The 24,202-nt window shown below is 42.8% G+C and overlaps 1 protein-coding gene across 3 annotated transcripts; it reads left to right on the top strand.

The window, feature by feature from the left end:
* The first annotated feature begins 288 nt into the window (after nt 1-288).
* rapgef4a (Rap guanine nucleotide exchange factor 4a) lies at nt 289-24,176 on the top strand. 3 transcript variants are annotated; one of them, XM_037488438.2, is made up of 31 exons: nt 472-583; nt 3,104-3,246; nt 3,364-3,452; nt 3,931-4,077; nt 12,414-12,486; nt 15,023-15,087; nt 15,758-15,808; nt 15,881-15,987; nt 16,283-16,404; nt 16,501-16,684; nt 16,780-16,864; nt 17,282-17,342; nt 17,494-17,570; nt 17,679-17,825; nt 18,310-18,425; nt 19,252-19,337; nt 19,672-19,750; nt 19,852-20,002; nt 20,427-20,515; nt 20,698-20,728; nt 20,809-20,887; nt 21,058-21,204; nt 21,685-21,782; nt 22,041-22,166; nt 22,280-22,458; nt 22,551-22,641; nt 22,719-22,769; nt 22,895-22,982; nt 23,115-23,179; nt 23,289-23,343; nt 23,498-24,176. In XM_037488438.2, exons 1-31 carry the CDS (start codon nt 516-518, stop codon nt 23,623-23,625), a joined length of 3,078 nt encoding a protein of 1,025 aa, XP_037344335.2. In that variant the 5' UTR covers nt 472-515; the 3' UTR covers nt 23,626-24,176. The 3 variants fall into 3 exon arrangements, with proteins under 3 accessions (XP_062421024.1, XP_037344335.2, XP_037344336.2); XM_062565040.1 differs by lacking the exons at nt 19,672-19,750; nt 19,852-20,002; nt 20,427-20,515; ... (10 more) ...; nt 23,289-23,343; nt 23,498-24,176 and adding an exon at nt 289-362 and having other exon boundaries at nt 516-583; nt 19,252-19,438; XM_037488439.2 differs by lacking the exons at nt 15,758-15,808; nt 19,672-19,750; nt 19,852-20,002; ... (11 more) ...; nt 23,289-23,343; nt 23,498-24,176 and having other exon boundaries at nt 15,836-15,987; nt 19,252-19,438.
* Nucleotides 24,177-24,202: the final 26 nt, after the last annotated feature.

Below are 24,202 nucleotides of genomic sequence, written 5' to 3'. Positions count from 1 at the left end.
TGCATCAGGGTGGGACCATTTCACTTAATAATATAAGTTTGATACATATTATTCTGTTTTTCTTTGGTTGTCTATTTATTAAATCAACATATAGCAAAAACGAACACAATCTACCTCAACTGTAATGAGTGCTAATTTCATGAGGATTGGTTATTGTGCCAAAAGTTGATCGATCCTGTGTGGGCACAATATATCCAGTTAGAAAAATACGCATCTCTACAATCTGAATAACTTCAAACAACGCATTTCTGTATCGCTGCAGGTTTTTTTCTTTCTTCTCTTTATCAAACCGAGCACCATCAGCGTGCTGTGCACTGGCTCCACGTTGGCTGCATATTGCATTTCCGGTCTGTGCTGATCAGGTAAGCACACGGGCGGTCAGCAGACGAAGTGTTATGGTCCAGCGCTCTCCTCCTCTTCCTCCTAATTCTCCTCCTCCTCCTCCTCCTCCTCCTCCTCGTTCACCTTCTCCTCCTCCACCTTCTTCTCCTCCTCATCCGCATCGGCGTCTGAAGATGGTCGCCGCGCGCTCTTCTTCACATTCGTCGGAATCCGTCGAATGGATTATTTGTCTGGATAAGAGGTATTTATGTCACGTCACTGAAAGTCGTTTTTAGGCTACAGTGTGAGCGACTATTGACAGAATAATAAGGCGATTTTTTCAATGAATAGTTTTTGATTGATGCGTCCTTGAACGCGCCGCGTGTGGAAGACAATTATTTCAGTTGCTCACGTGAGTGTTCTCTGTGATTAACAAGAACAAGTAAAAGTTTCAAAAAGACACGTAAAAAACGTCCCCGGGGCATTGTGCACTTTGTAATAAGCACAGAACGAGGCAGACCGATGCTATTTCTGAATCAACAACCATTATGTGCAATATGTCAAAGTACAACTCAGCGTAATGGATTTAAAGATTTGGGTTTGGTAAGAAACCAAATTTGTCGTGCACAAAAAATTGCAATTGGAACAATAAGCAATTTGAATATTCGACACGCCATAGATGGCTCCGATCAGGACTGTGCTATATTAAGTCGCCTTAGCTTCAGTCATGCCCCAGATCCCTGCAGAGCACTTGACCAGCAGCTGAAAGTGCTGCATGAACACCTGCCAGTATGAAGCAGCCAGCAGCCAAAAGGTCCTCCTTTAAAAAGTCATCCAATAACAACGCCTGATCTTCAAAGCCTTTGAATGTCTTTCAGATATTTATGTGTCACCATCACTTTGCATCACTGACATTCATCTACATGTGTGACGATGGACTGGATACGCACCGATCATTAATTCCACTGCGGGATTTTACACTTTACAACTTAAATTCACACACTCAAAATGGTGGAAAGGGAACATTAGAGTCAAACGGGCAGGGGTGTTGGACACATGGCTCACGTTTAAATGAAGAGGGACAGTGACCACGAAAAAGGTCCAAAGTGCATCAGCTCCAAACAGCAAAGTGACGCAGTCTGCCGGTCGTGTTTGCACAGTGATGTCCTCCGGTTAGTCCTAGCAGCAACCTGCGTCGCTCAAATCAAACGCTTCTTGTATGACTCACCGTTTCCGAACACAAACCTGTAGCATGTGTGCTAAACCGAATTGTTCTGTTGTTCATTTTGATGTGCTAGTCCCGGGGATGTACACAGATGAATCCACGCATTTATTTTCCCCATGTGAAAAGTCGGTGGACTTTACAGTATTTAGTGCAAAAATTGATTTAAAACCCTAAAGGTTTTGCTTTTCACAGTTTAACACAGATCATCTATGTACTCTAAAAGTCTCATCCTGATAAAACATTCTTTTGAAAGCTTATTTTTGTCAACTTAGCTTCCAAATGGACGCGACGGCTTTGAAACTCTCCCACACATCACTGGGTTGCCTTGCTGTCCTCACAGTGTGGTCGTGTTTGATAAAGTACGCAGTGCTGACATAATGCAGGGCAGGCTCAGGTGGGATTGGGCGGTTCAATCCCTACGAGCGCACTAAAGAGATGTGAACACTGTGAGTAGAAAGGTTGCCGGGGAATACAGAAGGATGCTCGGTGATAAGACTTTCATTGTGCTGATTAATGCATTTCCAATAAAGCTTCAGAGCTACATCAAGTCAGAGGATTGTTGCAGCGGTGACGTTAGAACTTGTTTCCCTCTCTGTATCGTTGATACTGTTTAGTTTAATGTTCGAGAGGACGCGTTTCTAAGGTAAAATAAGCTGCAGTACAACCACGCACAAGTTACATCAGAGGCTCCAGATTCAGTGCAACACATTTGGGGCCATGTGGTACAGGCAAGAGAGGCTTGAGTTTCTGGGCAAAATGTCTCACATGTGACGAACAAGAGTGTATAGTGTTACTTAACGCAATTCCATCCTTGTGTAAATATCTCTTATACATCCACTTTTTTGATATAAACTATTTACTTTGAACAATTAAACAAAGCTATTTATGCAAACTAACGCCCAGCAGGATAACCTATTCTGATCTTTATTTTATTCCTCTATTTAGGAAGACGACCTTGTTAAGACACATACCAGATACTGTTTATATACAAATAAAACACAACAGACAGGAGACATATACAAGGAAGAGACTACACCCACCTTAAACGGAATAGTTTCATCTCTTAGCTACATGGTCTTTTAACGTGGCTTAAAAAAAATCCAGCGAGACTACATAATCAAAATGTGCTCCGCAGACTATTCCAGGCCAAGGGAGCAAGGCAGCAGAAGTACTTTCCCCTCCACTACACTGAATTTCCACTAGGAAAATATGAGAGAGGGCGAGGGAGAAGACAACATCTCCATTGCATGAAACACAACGATGAGATTATTGTCTCGCACTAAGTGGCTAAATCTGACTGGTTGAAGTGAGAAGTGTGAGTGCTGATGTGATTTCTGACCTTCTATCCATTGCGCCGCTGTCAAAGTTTAAGTTATGATGTAAGAGCTGGAACAGTTAAACCAGAGGACAGCGTTCTCCGGTGATAAATGGGCGTAACATCTCTCCTGCAGAGCTACAGGCCGTGATGCGTTTATGCCGACTCGAGCTTTGCATGCTTACGTACATTTATTTTTACCACTACCTGTACATTGGCCCCTTTCTTTTTCATGTCCCCAGGCCAGCTGAGCGCTCTGGAGAAGATGTTGACATAATCCTGGCACGTCTGAAGAACGTGAAGGCCTTCGAGCGATTCCCCCCCACTTTGCTGCAGCAGATTTGCCTGTGTGGATTCTACGAGGTCCTGGAGAAAGGCATCACCCGTAGGTCAAAGTGACGCCTCTGAAAGGGTGACAGTGTGTGACCTGCACCAAAAACAGCCAGACGTTTCTTTTTAGGTCCATTTATTAAAAACGGTTCTGTTTCTTTTTTTTTTTTAGTGTATCGCCAAGGAGACATTGGCACCAGCTGGTATGCGGTCCTTTCTGGATCACTGGATGTCAAAGTTTCACAGACATCAAGCTATCAGGTACGCCTAATCATACTAATGCTAATTTGATGTGATACTCTACACAATGTGCAACAATAAGCAGCGTTACGTTAGAAACTGGATCTTCTTCCGTGAATATTCAAATGATTTTGTCATTCGAATATATAATTGAGGTGAAATTGATCTCACCTCCCAAAGAATTCACATCCAACATCACGCTTGTTTGGAGTGCAGGTCGTGTAGAACATTGTGCTTATTTCATCAGGCGGCATTACTGATTAGTTTTTAATACTGCGGCTTCACGCCCCTCGGTCGGTACGTGTGGGTGCTGATTGAAGTAATTTCTCTACAGATTGGAGAGCGTCCATCCATCTAACACAAGTGTTCAGTTGATTGCCTGCATCGGCTCTCCTCGAGTGCCTCGAAAAGGGCCGTTCTTCTCGCAGAATAAGGACATAGGGGAGGCCTTTCGTGTTTCCCTGTGTATGTGATGTGGCCCCCTCTGTTTCTTTGACAGGATGCTGTTACTATATGCACGCTGGGCACCGGCACGGCGTTCGGGGAGTCGATCTTGGATAACACCCCCCGGCACGCCACCATTGTCACACGGGAATTCAGTGAGCTCCTACGCATCGAGCAGAGGGAGTTCAGGTCTCTGTGGGAGGTGAGTGCCTGTACTTGAATCAGGCCCAAGATGCACGGCAGCATGTGACACATCTACCGCATTAACCCCGGGAGGGCTGATGCTTGAATCCAGAGATTTGAAGGAGCTGCAGGCAAAACTTGTCCAAGCATAGAAATGAGTTTCAGACACAAACAAATAAAAAAAAAATTAAAAAAACAGTGGAAAGCAAAACAAACAACGTGACAGAGTATTTAGAGGAGTTGAGCAGTGACACAAGGAACAGTTTGTCATTTCCTTTACTATGCCATCTTCTTTTCTTTAGTCTCAGGGGGAGAATTAGAGACGCATTTCATAAAATGAAAATTACAAGGATGCATTTAACTACATTTTCTGGAATAAAACCAGCCATGTCCCAGATCTCTGAATCTCTGCTGACTCCATTGCTTTTACATTTTTTTTTTTTTACAATTAATCAAACAAAAGTGTTTGAGATGTTCTACCTAATGTCAACAACTTCACTCAGGAAGCGGATCCCAGCTGAGTGGCTTCCAGGCAGCTTGCTCTCTGTTCACGTGTTCTGCTGCAGAAAGGGAACAGCCACCTGTCTCTTTGTTCTTGTGGTGGTTGACCACTAGATGGGAGTGCGGTGCTGACTAAAGTTGATCTGGTTCAGTTGGTGTTCTCATTGTGTGCACTAATTCAGCCACTCAACAGGAGTGTAACACGGCCCAAATATTCCGATAACCTACAATAATACCACAGAAGCCTGGACAAGCCTGAAATCAAACCTCTTATGAACCTTAGATTGAATAAAACAGGATATTTGAGAGGAGCAGCGTTGTTCGCAGTTGCACCACCCATCCCTCCGTCTCGTGCACGTTTGACGTGTGATGTCATGCTATGTGGAGCCCCGCTGCTGGAGCCGCTGCAATGGGCTGCTCATTCCCTCCTGGGACCGAGGAGCGCTGAGGGGCTGTTGGATTATGGGTTGTGTGTCTGTGGCAGCAGCAGAGTGACGGATCCTCAACGCGGACGTGCCGCTAGGCTTCACGTCTCACCCGTGCCCTCAGGCGACCTCTTCTCACAAAGGTGTGTTTCAGATGACATTTTATGGCTTCTGAATCGTCATAGCTCGTCCTTATGAAGTCTCTTTGGTCCTGGCGGTTTTGTTTGGGCACAGAATGCGTCACAGATATTATTGAACTCTTATTTGGAAAGTGCCCGGCATGGTTTTGTTGTTATGTCTTTAATCTACTTATAAAGAAATAACCTCAATACAACTGTATGGTGCTCATAAGATCTGCGAGGAGTAAGCATTTTTTTTTAAAATCATATATAGTAGTATTGTAGAATCATCTTCTTGTTAATGTTATCGACCCAATCATCAACAGGAACACATTTCCATTCGTGCTTCTTCACTTAGATGTTTGACACGTTCAGCTGCTGATGAGTGAAAACTTCTCTCTCTTCATCTTACATCTTTGCACTATTAGTATTGTGACAGCACAACTTGTGTTGTATTCAAAAATCTCCGGTTTCATTTTTTGTCGAGCAGTTAAACAACTTACAACAGTTTACATTCTTTTAAACTCTGGGCTTTCCAATAGAGGAAATTGATTTGGATGTTAATTAAGGTAGTGACAAACTTGAGATCATGTACTTCAGCATCTATACATAGATTGTTTCTTGTTGTTAGATGTGCTGAGCTGGCTTTGCTTTACGAGTCGGCCCGAGCTGTGACTGAAGGGGCTATCGAGTCAACTTTCTAATAATCACCGCGTTGACAGATAATCCTTACTTTAGCTCCCAGCATTATACAATTTCTTGTCCGTGCAACACTTTTCTACCTGGCAATAGTCCTCGTTTGTTGCCGCAATGCAGTGCGGTTGCTTATGTAGCAGCCTACCTCGTTACTGGTGGCAACTGACTTCACACTTTATCTGCCAGCGCCAAGCTGCCTCCAACTGCCCTGCCTGTCTCTCTGGCTGTTTTAAAATGAGTCAAAAGTCCATCTACATCCTTCACTGGCTTAATTCAAGTTAAAATACATTTTGTGGCGCGTGAAAAACCTTTAGCGGCGTGTGGCGTTAGTATGGCTTACAGCCCTGAATGCAGCCCTGAATACTTTTTTATTGAAGGCAGCAGGAACCCTTGAAACAAAGTTACACACCTCCTCCTCCTCCTCTTCCTCCTTCCACACAGATCTGTCCTCCTGTGAGGATGTGTGTTCATGTTTGTTTCCATGCTTCCTGCGTTTCGACTGTAGTGCATTACGAGTGCATGAATTAGGGTCTATGTGTACCGCTCATGCGTGCAACTCGTGCAGCACGCTGTTTGCTTAACAGAGCAGACATGAGCCGAGCTCAGCTGACCGAAGCTCGGGCCTCGTCATCGAATCGCTCCCCTCTTTGTTCCCTGCTTCCGATGGGCTCCGTGATTGAAATAACACAGTTGTGATTTTTGTTTGATGGGTCGTAAGTCAGCTCTCGTACAGTCACGTCATCCCGCACGTGGCCCGCATAGACCTGCTTTCATTATCTGGAAGCTCTCTAATATATTGGATTAAATGTGACAAATTACGCATCCCAAGAGGACAGTCTGATCAGCACGTCACATTCTATGAGTTACATTTAGTTTGGGCTCCAAGCTGTGTGGTGGGTGGAGAGAGTGGGTGGGTGGGAATGGTATAGCCCGGTGAGCAGCCAGTGGAGAGGGCTGATGAACAGGAAGTGGCAGGGACGCAGCGTGCCCCCCGTGGCGCCCCGCGGATCGGATGGAGAAGGGTTTGGAAGAACGAGGGCACATGGATCCTCCGGTGGTTCAGCATCCGAGATGCACGCCACATCCAGAGCCGGATATGTGTACAGAGAGGGCAGGAGGATTATATCTAACATTTCTATTTGATTCCCTTATCCCTGCTCGGAGAGTCATTACATCATCAAAGGATGATGTAATGAAGTCAAACCTGGAAAATAAAACACTCCGGTTTTGTTTTTATCAGCTCAATTTCTGCTTCCTTATTCAGTCAGTCATTCAGTTCCTTACTAAGTAGCATTTTTTTGTTGTAACAACTTTTGCATGATTTATGTAAGATGAAAGCAGATTAATTGGGTAAAAAGATCTAAAATGAAACTTAAGAGTAAACATATTTGTGTATTGCAGAATAATTGCAGTAGAAAGAACCATGCTGTACTAAAAGGAGGCACACAAACGAGATTCTTCTCATCTTTTATCTGCGCCGCCTTGTTTATGCATTTGCACATATGACCAATATCTTATTTTTCTTCTTCCAATTAAAACCAAAGAAGGGAAAGGCAGGCTAAACTGAAGCCAAGGACAAACCACATCAAAAGTTAATCAATTGATCAAATAAAATGAGTTGTTGTCATGGGGACTGAAGATGACAAATTAACTATATTCTTGCTCCAGTGAATCAGTCCATCATAATGACATCCAAAATACATTTTAGAAAATGGCCATGTCTCAAATTTGTCCCTGTTAAATACAAACCTTTATCCCGTCAAATTCAAGATGACATTGATGTCACATCCAAAAATAAGAAATCATTTCTCATCACGTGGTTCTGCTGAAAGTGCAGCAAGTTGTTTTCTGCTCTGTTTTTTTCTTCTGACTAAGTTCCACACATTCACACCTCATGTCTGGAATACCAGTTCAACATTCAGAGCATTGATCTAAACCTTAATGTAAAGCATGTGTACGTTGGTGCATGTGAGCGCCCCACAGCGGCTGGCTCACACTCTTCACTGTGCTCACGCTGCGGTTTGTAGCCGATAACGCCGTCCTGACTTTTGGTGGGTATGATTTTTGTAATAGGTTTTGAGGGATTAAAACATGTGGTACATTACTGCTTGTAAGCGTGACTGCTTTCTCTTCACTATTTTCCCTCTTACAGTCCGTCACATGCAACCATGGGATGAGCCAAAAAGCTGCTTGTGTGACTTCCAAGTGTGAGCAGTGCGGTTTATAACATTTTTATTCTCTTCTGATGTGCACATATTTTGCAGATGTCATGTGGGTTTGATCGTTAACCAGGTCAATGATAAGATGCCATCTGGTTTGTTTTCCTTGAGGGGAAGTAGCTCAGTGATAGGAACACCACGCTGGATGGTAGAGTACTGCCTTTGCATTTTACAGTTGGATTGGAGGCACACGGGAAAATTTACACATTAGGCCTACAACTAAACTGTGCCGATGTGTTCAAGGAGGAAATGTCTCCCTCAGCGGTTGGAAGCAGCAGAGACCCTTACACTTCTACACTACTACATTTCTGGATTCGTTCAGACTCTGCTTCAACAGAGCTTAATCTTCTTTTGTGAAGGTGGCCCGAACTAATTCAGTATTATATGTAAATTATGTTTTTAGCTGAACCTTGAGAGAGAGGTGAAAGAGAGAGGGGGAGAGAGAGAGAGAGAGAGAGGGGGGAGAGAGAGTGAGAGAGAGGGATGGGGGGGGGCATGCTTTCCTGTGTGCTCAGTGACTGGAGTTTAGTAATCACCTAGCAACTGCTGCTCAGAAGACTGACTGGCACGCTGCTGGTCTGAACGGCCCCTGCTCTCCCTGCTCTCAGAGCGCCGTGACGGACCTGCTAGATCCCGCTGGACTGTGGACCTGATGTGACCCAGGGACTCTTAGGACTGGATTTACTTGCTTGGAGTGTTTGTTAGCACCAGGATTAAGAAGGCGTGGAGGCCCTTCCAGTCATTAACAACACAAATAAGCTGCATGGGACGCAGCTTTAGGTAATTTTTGCCAAACTTTTGAACAATCCAATGCATTTTTTTTTTTGTTGCATGAGAAGCACTGTATTGTATCTTGGGCAATTGGAGGAAATGCCAATTGAGAGGAAATTTGGCCGAGGTGTAGAAAAGTCAAAGTCTTGGTAGGTGATTTCCTCCCAACTGTTTCCCTCAAGTGGCCTAAAGTGTGCCTGTCAGCAGTCACAACATTCAGTGACTGCTTTGAGAACCGTTTGCATTATGTTGGTTATGTAATCTGGGGTGAATTATTAAAATACAGCAGCGCATTCATGCACATAATGCAATAATGTGATGAAGCATGAACAACAGAGGGGTAGCTGGAACTGATGACTTGGTTTCTATCTTCACAAATGGGTTAGTAAGGACACCACTAAACTCTGTGAACTCTTGAAAACTACAATGCGCAGATAGAGACAGATGTATGGATGAAAAGGGTGTGATGATGAATGCATGGTTATCAGCAGAAGTGTCCCTGAGATGTCTGTAGACTGATTTACACTTTGTAAAACACGCTGAAGTACGATTTCCTCCCCAAATCCAGAATGACTGCACCAATAAAACGACAAAAGACTAAAAATAGAAAAATCACGCAACCAAGCTTCAAATATCAGATTCCAGGTCAATAATAGAAGGACTGATGCAGTTGGTAATTGGTTGTGATTATTCTTAATTAGCTACAGCCTTGACTCACATGTGTGGCTGGTACATTTGTCACGCTCGCCTCGCTTCTGCACAAATTCATCACGTTTAACACAATTTTGTATATTGGTGTGTATTTGTTCGTTTTTAGATATTTATTTTCTGATCAAAGGATTTTGTATCACTTTTAGTCATATTATGAAGCTATGTAAGATGCTAAAAAACTAAAATGATGTTTCTCTTTCTAAAATATGGTATCTCCACTACAATTAAGGAATTAGTCAATATTTCAGCTTACTAATCGTGATGGATTTTATGTCAGGTTGAAATTTCTTCAGGAGGGATCTTTAAGGCCCCTTTGGAGATCAAAGTCTCTGACTTTATTTTATCGTGAAGGTCTTTGTGCAAACTGTCAGTGGCTCAGAGTAAATCAATGAAGGAGAGATGAAACACATCGTTCTCAATTGTGTTGATTCTCTTAACACAGATTGACGCTTTAAACGGTGTGACAACGTGGCGGTTGCTATCTGGATGTAGTGACAGATTATTTCACACACTTGAACACGCCAAAAAGGTTTATCTGTGCTTTTCACAGTGTGCAGTCAGAAGCATTTGTTCTTTTTCACGTGTAATACAAAAAGGGGCTTTCTTTTCAGAGCGGTCTGTAATGTCATTTCTCTGTGAGTGTTGATGTGTAAAAGTCAAAGACTGCGGGGAAGTGCAGCTGCACAAACCACAGCCAGACTTGAGACATTGTCATGAATATTTCAATTGGCTTTTCGACGGAACGTGACACACTTGAAATGTAAAAAAAAAATGCATATGGATCTTTTACTTTTGTGGCCTTTTATATATTCATTGTAACATGTTATCACAAAGCTATAATGTCCACAGTTTAAATCGCTCTACTTAATGAGTGAAATATTTCCATCCATCCAGCCATTAGCATCCGCCTCTCCGGAGAACAGGTCGAGGGGGCAGCTGGCTTATAGGAGGGTTCTCTAGTCTCCCCTGATCAATGAGACACATCAATAATTGGAAAAAGTACTCTGCGGTCCCCCGCTCCACAGGACAGCCCAAGCAAGTCCACATACAGTTGAACCGCCGCGTGCTCAGTCATGAGCAGAAGTCCAACAAGGCCTCGCTTGGGATTAGATCAGCCAGGCTGTTCCTCCCAATCGCCCCCCTCCAGGTCTCTCCACCCTCCCCCACATGAGCGATGAAGACCCCGAGCAGAACAAAGGTGTCCCCTTTACAGAAGGTTCCTAATATTTAATGGTGAGCTAAGCCAAACACGAGAATATTATTACTCTTTGATTTTTTATAGAAATCAAAACAGTTACAACATGTTTTTCACAGAGCATAAACATAAATGAGAAAACCGTAGAGCAGGACTGCAATTAGTAACTATTCTCATAATTTTGTTAATCTGCTGATCATTTTGATCAATTCCTTTGAAAAACTACTTTCCATTAAAGCCAGTAAAATGACTCAAAGGATGAATTAGGATAGAAATAAGATAGATGTTGGTGAATTGTCTAATGAGTTGATCTTTAATAGAATATTGAAAGGCCCTGTTTGTCATTAGAGTCACAGACATCAATACTTACAGAAAACGGAGTGCTTTTCACACACCTAAGCTTCCTCTATATTGTAAAACAACACACTGACCCTGCGTACTGGGTTCAGCCCCTCGGGGGGACGTGGCCTTATTGGCTCAGGAAGATGAGTTCATTTGTTCATGTGCGTCTCATAGAGCTGTCCTCCCTAATCCTAAAATCATCCAAGATACAAAGATGGACTCTTACAAAAAAAAAGACACCTTATAATAATAATACGTTTGATCGGAGACATCAATCTGTATTAGTAAGCACTATATGTTGGTGTATTAATAAGCAGAAATTCAACCCTTATTTTGGAATAGATTCCTGGTTAAAAGACTGAGGTCACTGAGTGGTTGTGACTGTGGGCCCCTGAGGGGTTGCTAAAGTGATTAACTGACTTCAGGGAGTAGAATTGAATTCGAAGCGTGACCTCTGAGATTATATTACACATGGAGGAACAAATGGCTCTGTGGCTCTTGCTCTCGTGCAGTCTCCTCTGACCAGATAATCGCGAGGCAGAGACAACTAAGTGGTCCTCAATCAGCTTTTTATCGACTCGGAACGCAGTGGCACATAATGCGTTTTTTTGTGTCTTTCGCGTCAAGTGAGTCTTTGATAGGCTACTTGACGATTCATTTAAAAAAATCTGATGAACCAGAGTACTACATGTAGTGGGGATGCCTTTCATACGATCGTTATTACTAGTGATTTCGTGTCCATACTGCATTGTTATGGCTCATCATTTACAGCTGGATCGGCCTCTTTGTACAACGGTGTCACGAAAATAACACCTACAAGCGAATGCAGCACGACGTTTGTCACGTAACACACGCCGCGGGGCGCTGTGGCGGCACAAGGCGCGTACACTTATATCGTCACGCTCTGTTTGCTCCGTGGATATATCCGTGGGCTCGGTGGGATGAGCGGGTCTAAGCCGGGTTCTGTCCTTAGCCCCATGATGCTCTCGCTGCTTTACAGCACTTCCTAAATGGTTAAAGACGGGGTTTTTTCATGACATATATAGATATATTTTTGCTTTGGCTATGTAGATACTTTTGCTGCTTATGTCTTTATTGTTTGATAAAAAGATGCAAGGGTCAAAGGTCAAAATCTCAGTTCTTTTCCCGAGCCATTGACCGTAAATGTCTGACGTTGGGTGTGGGCATGTTACCAGGAGGCATGACCATGGCCTCCCACGGGGATAAAGGGATAAGACATATATACAAAGTTGTCTTTACTAAATACACAATGTACCTGCAGTCATTTTACCCCTGTGTGCCACATCTCAGTGAAATATGTAATATATATTTTTAGCTATGACTGATTTGTTCTCGGGTTGTCTTTATTTTGATAGAGACATCATCAGTGCATGGCCGGACTGCTGGCCCCACCACACGGAGTGATGGAAAGTGGTTGTAGTGGTGACAGTAAGTATTGATCTTTATATTTTTTATATAGTGGGTTAAGGCTTCAAAATCACACAGTTTCTTTGTCTACATTTGTCACAATGTTTCTTAGCTGTTGTATTGAATTTTTAAAATCACTATATGAACTCGTATTATTTGATTGGCATCTTCAAGACTTTGTTTGGGAAATATTACAGTGCGAAGTGTTCAGTTGGTAGAGACTCCTTCGGATGTTCACTGACATCATGATGATGTGCACCATCGGAAACCGGCAGAGCTGTGCATTCGGTTTACTTTCATATTTGTTGAAAGAGATTTAAAGAAGAAGAAAATGAAATCATAGCGGCGAAATGATGAAGTTAATGAAATACATGAATACATGAAGTGCATGCTCAAAGTTAATGCCATCATTTTACTTTCTAATATTCCCAGAAATAATTCCTTCATTTTGCTTTTTTAATGTGATTTCTCAACTTTAGGTAGTGTAATATTACCAGTATGATCTTGCTTTTTACAAAGTAATAAAAATACATTTATTCTTCTAACTTCGCTACTGTCTGACCCCCGTTCATCCTCATGCATTGAGGTAAAGGCTAATATTGTTATATGTGCTTTTCTGTTGCAAGTTAACTCAATATTTACTTAACTTTGCTAAAACAGAGCACTTAACTTGCCTGAATGTCATGTAGCATAAACATGATGAACAGCAGTGAAAACATTCAGCTGTTTACTGTATGCTCTGATGTATCAATTTAAAAAGGAAATGTATTCCTGGTTTATGTTCCTATCAGATAGGATTTGATTTGACTTCTACTACACCTTCATGGGCTGCTTTTGCAAGTTGCCGTGCGTTGTGTAGTATTTATTCATCAGTGTTTGGTGCTACGCTGTGAGAGCAGGGCTGTGGGCATTTGTTGCATCACACTGTACAACACTTACAGTACGTATTCTATGCATGAATACACCAGGAAACCCAGTGAATCCCACAAGCATCAAGCAGCTGGAGGCTGACGCACTTTATTGTACAGTCCATCCACAGTAGTGACAACGACAAATGAATTAAACATATCAGACAACGCTCTCCTTTTATAGCACTCTGGTGCTTTTGAAGTCGTCCTGTTTTCGTTCAGTGATGCTCTGAGCACCAGTCTACCTGAGCACCATTTAATGGCACCTCTGTGTTGCCATTAATGTTCGACACAACTGTACACATTTCCCTCTCAACTCTGACATGCTCAAGTTAAATGTAAAACAACTACTTTTCTGTCATTTATATCTACTATTTGATTAATATGTCACATGTGATGATGAGAATGCATTGGTATGAATAAATCATTTTCACAAGTTTGCGTATCACTTAGGCCGGCATGGCAGCACCAAAAATGAAATAATTGAACTAATTGAACTAACAAACTTCAATATTACCAAAACCATTCACACGGCCACATTGTGTAAGAATCCAATGAATATAAATGCAGTCAGAGGTTGTGTAAGAAGATTACCTTTAAAGCGCCTATAGTCAATTTAGTTCCAATAGCAATGTGTTAAATAATAATGCGAAAACAACATAACTGCAGTAGCAAAAATAAAAAGGAGCAACTAGTAAGTGAACAAAGTGGACATTTAGCAGCTTAAGAGCCTAAAGAGTATTTCCATCAGACCAAAACATAAGTTTGAGAAGAACATGAGACTTACATTCATCAGGAGGCCAGCGACATGACTCCAGACTAACGATGCATTTCCCCCTTTTCTCCACTGCTAAAGATTAATTAATGCACCTAATTACACATTTTTCTGACCTAATAAAACCTTCAGCAGCTGCAGTTAACACTACACACCTTGGTTTTATCAGTGACGGAGTTAATTCTAAAATCTGAAACCTGAAAGAGACAGCAGTCGGTTGATTTAAGTTTTGCCACACTTCCATTATACTTTTTCGTGCACATTGTTTGCCCGGAAGTTGGGTTTTCAAACATTAACGTGTTACGCAATCCAACGGAGCGTCGTGAAGAAAGCTATTCAGATGCTTGAGTTTCCTACTGTAGATGTTTGGCCAGGTTCATAACATTACACTCTGAGCCATGTTCCTCTTTCTGGGAATCGTGTGGATTCTTTATCTGTTTTTGAAGTCAAAGAAGAATGTCTAACAATAGCTTTTTTCCTGCAGATACAGTTGTGACTGAGCAGCTCTGACTGATTGTACTATTTGTCCTGCAGGCGAACTGAACAAGCGTAAAGCTTCTAACGCTGAGAAATAACCAATCTCTCTGCAGAACATTTCCTCATTGATTTTTTTTTTATTTTGCTAACAATATTTGCTGCCCATGTACCGTTGCAACCAGAATAATAAAGTCTAACAGCATTTTTATTTAAAGAAAAATATAAATTATAAAACATTTTTGTTATAGATTAATTAATATAGAATTTAAAAAAAAATCACATTCAATATAAAATGTTGCATATATTTCATTGTTTTAAAGTTATTCTAAATATGTTCATTTGTACACTATACTGTTGTAATAAGAAATATACTATATCTGTTCTTCTTCCTCAACAGCCTTGCCGGACAAAGAGAACATTAGCAACAACTCATTTGTTTCTGTCTCCAAACATCAGAATAAGGTACATTAATTATCTGATTTATTGTTATTTTTTATCACAATTTCGAAGAGAGAGAGAGAGAAAGAGAATAAAAGGCTACTTTCTTCTTCCTGTCTCGCTCAGTGCAGCTTAGAAAACAGTTTGTCACTTAAACCTAAAGACTATAACTAAATCTGTGCTTCTATTTTGCCCGACTCTGCTCTCCGAGGGAGGATGGGAAACAGCGTGAGAATGTGTGGAAGTTTGTTTGAGATTTGGTCTAATTATAAACAAGATGACTGGAGTTTTTGACTCCATCCATAACAGTTCCTGTCACCTTCCCGTACAGTAATTGACATTTTCTGCGTCCCATTTAAGCAATTCAATGCAGCAGTCAAGATTCTGATAACAGACTATTATTTTAACCGACGAGCAACATGGAAAGACAATCGTTCCATTAAAGCTGACAGCTAACTGAGGCATACAGTAGCAGGGAGGGAGACATCCTGTTGTCCACTTGACCTGTCACACACGTTGCTTCCCTCGTGTATTTTATTGCCCATTACCGAATTGTTGTTTCTTACCAAAAGAAACATTTGATTTCACCCACATTCTGTGATGTTGAGCCTCAGTTCTCTTATCATGCATGACGTGTTTTATTTAAATTCCTCTCATATTTTCTTTTTTTTTTTTTTTTTTTTACCCCCCGCAGAAGTCATACATTGAAAATCCAGCCAAATCCCCCCTTAAATGCCTTTCTCAGGTATTAAACACAATCATCCTTCCTCAGTGGGACTCGAGCGCGCTGGCCTCTAACTTGAGTTGGACTGTGCAGGTCCCTTCTGAGAAGATGCTGCGGGCCGGGAAGATTCTCCGTAACGCCATCCTCTCCGGTGCGCCTCACATGATCAGAGACAGGAAGTACCACTTGAAGACCTACAGGTTGGATGGCACCTTAATTGTTTTATTCTTGTGAAAGACTGCATTGTTCTATTTGACTTAAAATACTATATCCATTCCTCAAGGAGCAGCCTTTGTCCTGCAAAAATTCCATAAATTTCGCTGCTAGAATAAAATTAATCTGGACATTTTGAAAACACTAAAGCTTTTGTTCACAGGAACCGCCAAAATAACAACACACAACAATGAAATAATAATTCATAATAAAAAGGGACAAAACACATACTGCTAAGCCTCGCATAAGATCTTACGCAGAGTGTTTCTGTCGTTTCTATAGGCAGTGTTGTGTGGGGACAGAGTTGGTCGACTGGCAAATACAGCAGAGCTCATGCATCCACTCTCGTGTTCAGGCTGTGGGCCTGTGGCAGGTGCTTCTGGAGGAAGGCGTCCTCAACCACGGTGAGACTCTGCGTCAGGTCGGTGTCTGCAGCACACGCAGGGAGCAGAGAACGTGAGCCGTCTCCCGTCTGTTTTCTCTGTGTCGTGGCGACGCAGTGGACCAGGAGCTGAGCTTCCAGGACAAGTACCTTTTCTACCGCTTCCTGGATGACGAGCAGGAGGATGCTCCTTTACCGGGCGAGGCGGAGAGGAAGGAGAGCCAAGAGGAGCTGCAGGACACCCTGCTCCTCCTCTCGCAGATGGGACCCGACGCCCACATGAGGATGATTCTGCGGAAACAGTGCGACTGTAGAACAATACTCTCTGAAAATTCAATTGATGTTTTGATCAACTCCGATGGGTGATGATCTTGCTGGCATATTCACTCTTTTGCAGGCCGTCTGAAAGAACAGCGGATGATTTGGAGATAATCTACGACGAGCTGCTTCACATAAAGGCCTTATCTCATCTGTCTACCACTGTGAGTCCTCTTAAGTCTTAAGTGGCAGAATGAATCCTAGTGTCACTGTGCAGATGCTTCTGTCTTTGGTGCAAGTAAAAAACTTTGGCCGAGTGAAAGAAAAGACGCAAGCATGCCGACCGCACACCCTCCTGTACTTGTGTATTCATCTCAGTACCAATGACCACATACTTTGACCAATGTTATGAAAGTATGTGCTTAGCTGCGGGGGTTTCATTCAAGTCGGGTGAGAAATGCTGGAACTGCCTGCCTTTTTTCATGGTTATTAAATCATTTTTCACTAGAGGGGTATTGGATATCAGGAGAATACAGCGTCGCATGGTCATACTCTTTCTGGTTGCTCCAAGTTGCACTAGTAAATAACTTAATTCCTGTCAACATTGATCTGCCTGAGCCATAGATCTGTCTACTCTGCAGGTAAAGAGAGAACTGGCAGGAGTGCTGATCTTTGAGTCTCACGCAAAGGCAGGAACAGTGTGTAAGTGACGCAGTGTTGTAATAATGTCGTATTGTGACGGGTAATGATCTTTTCTAAAACCCTGTTACCAATTTTTAGAGTCAAAATTACTCCCAACAAATCCCAGATTGCCAGACTACCAAAGCTTTTCTATGTTTCTCTTCTGTCTCAGTGTTCAATCAGGGCGAAGAGGGCACATCCTGGTACATTATTTTAAAGGGTTCTGTCAACGTTGTTATCTATGGAAAGGTATGTATTTATCCAAATGAAACCCTGCTATTTCCTAACATCTTTTAAATGATTTTGTTGCTCCGACCAAGGCATTAATCGATCTGATCGGCGTTCTGTGTATTGAAGGGTGTAGTTTGCACTCTACACGAGGGAGACGACTTTGGGAAGCTCGCTCTCGTCAACGACGCCCCGCGCGCCGCCTCCATTGTCCTGCGAGAGGACAACTGTCACTTCCTGACAGTCGACAAGGAGGACTTCAACAGGATCTTGAGGGTGAATTTCTTTAACGTCACAGTGATATTTAGAGACGTTGTAGCGCCCTCTGTTGTAAAAGCCGCAGCGTTGCGTACATAAAAGTGCCCCATAGCTTCAAGGTGGTACTTTAGCCTTCTGCAACTCCTTTATCTAAATATGAATTATCTTAGTAATGTCTTGTGTTTCTTTAACTCAGAGATAAAAGGCAGCTTTAGTGTTAGTTAGGTGTTGGTGCAGCTTCGGTGTGTGCAAGACTTTAATCCGGGAGTTCAGAAGCCGTCATGAATTCACTGCTCCAGCAGTATTTGATGATATGAACCTCGATGTGAATGAATGTAGATATGTAATGTAAAGACAATAGAAATCTAGTGACAATGACCTTTATGAAGATAAATCCATTTAAATTACTTATATGTAAAAACTCTATGCTACCAATTTATCAACAAATCCTGTAACAGGAATCTTAAAATGCTTCACTCACTGTGTGTGTATTTGTGTGAAGGACGTGGAGGCCAACACGGTGCGTCTGAAGGAGCACGGTCAGGATGTTCTGGTGTTAGAGAAGAGTCTCAGCAGCAGTCGAACTTCCAGTCACGGAGCCTCGTCCTCCCATTACAAGTAAATGTACCCACAATCCAATGCGCCGCTTTCACCCAAGGTAAAAAATCAGTGTGCGTGTGTGTTTCTGCTGTTCCTCAACATCATGATCCGGCATCGTGTGATATTTATTTATTTTCGAGTGGAGGTGAGATATCAAAGCAATCTTTAGCTACCCAGATAACACCTCTTTTTGTAGGGTCATTGTTTGTCTTTTAAGAGATTCTTTGAAAAAAGGAAAAATGTCCACAATTTTATCTTTAAAAACATTCATTCATTCGTCAGTGTGACAGCAGATGAAAAGGCTCCCTGACCATGTGTAAAGCAATCCTGGGCCCCGAGTGTTATCTCACTAGAAGCACCTGTCACCGCACCACGGTGGCTGTAATAAAGAGGGACACATTAATGGTAATGATGGCCCTCTGCTCCTCTGGGGGGGGGGGGGGGGGGGAAGAATGCCTGGCAAGTCACAGTTGCTTGTTTGGGGTTCCTTGGGCCTCTAATCAACTCGGCTCCTCACGCACGAGAGTCTCAAGGAAAAACAAAACGTGCCTTGTGCGGTTTCCTCTTGTGGTGATGAACATCAACTGAGACTCAACTGTTTTGATTCTCCTTCACTGACTAGATGACCCTACATTTTTATTTAAGCTTCTCTGACAGCGTTAAGCCCAGACTCCCCTTAATCTTCCACCCCGGGGGGGGGGGGAGAACCCTGTGAGTGTAAATGGGATGGTTATCAAATGAAGCAATCACGGACACACTGGAGGGCCACGGAGGTGTCACAGTTCTTTCGGAGCCCGTGTTTCCTTGATTAGTGAAGGGTGTGTGCTTTCCCGTGGTGCTTCAGATACAAGGTGATGTCGGGGACTCCGGAGAAGATATTGGAGCACCTCCTCGAAATGATGCGGTCGGATTCTCAATTCACCGAGTCAGGTACGGCCTCTGCGTGCAACTTTCACAACGTCAGATTACAGCCGTCAGTATGACAACCGTTTACTGTGAAGGGTTATTCTCTCACTGTGCTGCATGTTTATTCTCTTCTCCCTGCTGCTCTGCACCGACCTGTTTGCTCTCATCTACAATTAGCCACACGTCACAGACCTGATCTAATTACTCTCGCCAGCGTGGCTGCACATGGTCTTCGTTTTGCCCCGCAGAGGAGGCACAGACAGCGCCATGCGAGATCAAGGCACGGTGTCCCCGGAGGGCCCTTTGATCTGCTCTGACGCAGCTGTGACCATAACCTTCTCTTTCTTTTTGGTCCCAGACTCCGCCTTAGACGACTTTGTGCTCACTCACTGTGTCTTCATCCCGAACAGTCAACTTTGTCCGGTGTTGATGGCCCAATATCCTTTCAGAACCACGCTTCCTAAATGTGAAACAGACCTGGAAAGAACATTCCTAGTCGGCTCAAGTGCCGCCGTTTTGATCTTTAACTGCTGTGCACCTACCATGCCGAGGCTCTGCAGGGCTCTGAGCAGGAAAAGCGGGACTACACGCTAAACAACAAGCGCAGGGTGATCCGCCTAGTGATGCAGTGGGCTGCTGTACATGGAGATCACCTGCAGGACGAGGACGCATCTGTGGCCTTCCTGGAGGTCAGCATATAAATACAAGTACCGTTATAACCACTGTAACAAATGCGTTTCAATAAGCAAGTCGGCGTTTCTATTCCATTTTCTTATTTATTCATTCAGTGGCTATGCATGTTGTTCTCAATCAACATTTAATTGATTTTTTAATTAATATAGCAAGCAAATACAAACATCAGAAGTGTCCAATCATAAATGGGCCCCTGCCTGCCAATCAGAATAGAGATTTCTCCCTCCATATCCAAGGTATAAAACTGATTTATGAGTCTTAATAAATGTTTACAGCATAGTTTATACTAGCCCTGGGCAGTAAGGCCAGAGGATGAATATTGACTTCATTTACATGTTGACATTACGCCAGATCCTTTGCAGAATACACCTGTTTTTTTCCCCCCTCAGAGCTTCTTTATGTTTGTGTTGTCTTTTGCAGGAGTTTGTCACAGCGGTATCTAATGATGTTAAAGCGGTTCCAGCCCTCAGGGATCAACTCGCCGAACTAGAAAGGAATCTAAAGGGAAAGTAAGTGAACGGATAAATTGACAGCTGGCCATGTGTATTTGTTATTCTGTACCCGCCCCCGTGTGACACTACTGTCCATGCATGTAAACTAGAACACATGTGCATGTTTTAATTAACAGTTTCGCAAACCTGCATATTTCCAACTAAAAAGTTGCTTATTTATTTATGTTTTAATACTCCAGCACTGACGACGCCAGAGTCTCAAAGAAAAAGGTAAGACACTAAATCTGTACTTTCAAATCAAAGTTCATGTGCAAATATGTCGAGATAACCGGACCTGTTAAACCTCACAGCACAAAGTCCTACTGCGGCAGTTCAGCATGGGAGATGAGAAGCTGCAGAAACGCCAGCCCATCAAGAGCAATGATGAAAGTGAGGAAGGATGTGTCTTCACATTATTATCTCAATGTTGTGATGCAACAGTTGCCGGCTAAAGAGGTTGATATCTGTTTATTCTAATCCAACGGCCTCCAGCACTCCTTCACCACTCCTTCTTTCCTTCCCGCTGAAAGTCCCATATTTGCTCTGATTCATGCCTCCAGTCCTGCTCAAAGTCTACTGCTGCGACCACACCTACACAACTATTCGTGTCCCCGTGGGCGCTTCAGTCAGGGAGGTCGTCGGCGCTGTGGCCGACAAGCTGGGATCCGCAGAGGACCTGCTCCTGGTCAGCCTCAGTTCTGCGGGAGGTGAGAGTTGACCAAATGGTCGGAGGTGGCACGAGGGAACAACGGGGGCACTAAGGACTCGCTGGTTTATTTAGTGAAAGATTTGTCGCCTTTTGCAGGCCGTGAGGGCTCCCAGACTGGCCTTTACATAAAGCAGCTTGAGAGAATCCTGAGCTCTGTTTTTCCGGCGGCTCTTTAGTGTGCTGATATCACTATTGTCTCTGCAAGGACCACGCTTTACTTTATTTAAATGCAAGTAAACAAATAAAGAGCTGGAGCTTTTCTCTGGCTTTACAGCTCATAATGTATCTTTAACCAATGAATTTAAGCTTTGCAAGAAAAAAAGTCAAGGTTCTTGCATCCACAAGTGGAAAGTTGGATGTTAGCGTGGTGAAAAAAGCCCATTTTGTGCTTTCGACATGATATGTGTGTGATCACCTTGTATTTTGGTAGAAGGATCTATCTTCTCATGAAACTTTTGTTACGTTGTTTGTTCCATAGAGAAAGTGATCTTCAAGCCCAATGATGTTTCGGTGTTTTCCACACTCACCATAAATGGACGTCTGTTTGCCTGCCGGAGGGATCAGTTGGATGCTTTGGTGGGTTGATCTCTAATGAACAGCACATTATCATCATAAAAAAAAGAGGGCTGACTGAAACCACATGTGCAAAAATCATCTTTTAAATAGGCCTACATTGCCCTAAACACACTTTTCCTATTTCATTTCACATGCTTTTAGTAGTGAAATTTAATAGTAAATGTGCGGCTTTATTTTACTCTTATTCGCCTTCTGTCTTTTTTTAACATAGCTCATATTTGTCACACATAAAAGGCAGTTCTTCCCCTTGTTTTCCAGACCCCTTTGCCCGAGCAAGAGGGTTCCTCTACAGGCCCGCTGGCCAGCTTTGAGTTAATGAGCTCCAAAGATGTGGCCTACCACATGACGTCCTACGACTGGGAGCTTTTTCACTGCGTGCACGAGGTACGACTGTGAGCCCAGGAGACATTACCAGTTCACCTGCTCTAACGTTGTTGCATGAATTCCCGCATTTTGTTCACATTATCTTTTTTTTTCTTTCCTGTGGTGTCCAACAGCTTGAACTTCTCTACCACACATTTGGGAGGCAAAACTTGAAGAAGACCACGGTTAACCTGGACCTGTTCCTGAGGAGGTTTAATGAAATCCAGTTCTGGGTGATCACAGAGATGTGTCTGTGCTCTCAGCTCAGCAAGAGGGTGCAGCTTCTCAAGAAGTTCATCAAGATTGCTGCCCAGTAAGTGGACTATGTCTATTCTGCTTTTCATTTTGACTCAGCTTGTAGTTTCGTTTACCCTGACGTGCACCTTTCCGTGTTTTCTGTCGAAGCTGCAAAGAGTACAGGAACCTGAACGCCTTCTTTGCCGTCATCATGGGACTGAGCAACCCAGCAGTGTGCAGATTGAGTCAGACCTGGGAGGTGGGTACCTGTCTGTTTGAAAGAATGATTCCAATCCTACCAACGAAGTTCAACTTTAGTGTCGTCTGTTTTCACAGAAACTTCCCAGCAAATTCAAGAGATTCTACGGGGAATTTGAAAACTTAATGGTATGAGTAAAAAACGAATCATTTTGTATTTCAAAAGCGTCTCCGTCTTTGAGTTGTCCGTCCAGCATTCCTCGCACCGTCAGCTGGAGCTCGAGTGCAGGTTAACGGTGTGGTCGTTTCCACAGGACCCGTCCAGGAACCACCGGGCGTACCGACTCACAGTCGCCAAGCTGGAACCTCCCATCATCCCCTTCATGCCGCTGCTGATCAAAGGTTTGAGTGGTTGATGATGATGACCATTCATTCGTTGATACAACATCATTTTTTAGCTGTGCAACACCGTTGGTTTGTTGTTCAATTTGTCCTTCAACAGCTTTAACCATTTAAACAATTGGTCTTTCGCAGACATGACATTCACTCATGAAGGCAACAGGACATTTATCGACTGTTTGGTCAATTTTGAGAAAATGGTGAGGCTGTGAAGGTGGAGCTTATTTGTTTAATTATTGGTCTAGATCATTTCTTTAGCTTTTCAGTTAAATGCTAATATATGTTGCTAATAATAGCTTTGTCTTTCAGCGAATGATAGCTAACACGTTGAAAATCGTGAGATACTGTCGGAGCCAAGCATTCAGTGAGTGTACATCCCAAAGGTTTATTTCATATCATTGGATTCACAAATGATTTAACTTTTAACCCAGTTACTTGTTCATCTCTTAGGGAAGGACATAAATAAAATAACCCATAGTTAATTTAGCTATTTTACCCCAATTTCCAATTGTTATTAGGCCCAGATTCCACTCAGGCCAGCAAGAACCACCCCGAAGTTCGGACCTACGTACGTCAGTTCAAGGTGATCGACAACCAGAGGACGTTGAGTCAGCTCTCTCACGGACTCGAGCCCCGCAGGTCTTGAATCCACTGCTGGGCAAAAAAATATGTTACACTCTGTTGCTGCTTCACTAAATGACATGCGCTTGCATTTAGATGCATTTACTTCAACACAGGCGATCTCACGAGGTGTCAGATAATGGGATATTGTTGCAGATGCCTGACTTGTTAAGCCTTTTATTACAGTCATTTGTGGTACTCTAACGGCCGTAATTGTTGGTTTCTGATAAAACTCTCATATCACTGTGCTGCAAGTCAAAGAAGAGCGACGATTGAGGGGATTAAAAATGTTTTGAGGGATTCTCAGTTATCCGATTAACAATTCAGACGTAAACACTATGTGAAGCCGATGCTTTAAAAATGCAAAGTCTTGATATTCCTGATATTCAGTTGTTTTGTATCTTTTGTATCAAACAATATTTATACATATTTAAGTTTGTGAGAATCGTGTGTGTCGTTAAATGTATGCAAATATTGATTTTGACATCAGCATGCAAAGACTTTGGACGATTGTTTGCCTTTTTATTCATGTAAACACAGTTAAATGTGCTGAAAGTATTAAATATTTTAAACGTATTTGTGTCCTGTTTTTCCATTAATTA

The sequence above is a fragment of the Pungitius pungitius genome, chromosome 10 (genome assembly GCF_949316345.1).
Source record: "Pungitius pungitius chromosome 10, fPunPun2.1, whole genome shotgun sequence".
In the NCBI taxonomy this organism is placed as follows: domain Eukaryota; kingdom Metazoa; phylum Chordata; class Actinopteri; order Perciformes; family Gasterosteidae; genus Pungitius; species Pungitius pungitius.
Note: the sequence above shows the minus strand (reverse complement) of the source record. Positions and strands in the feature narration are given on the sequence as shown.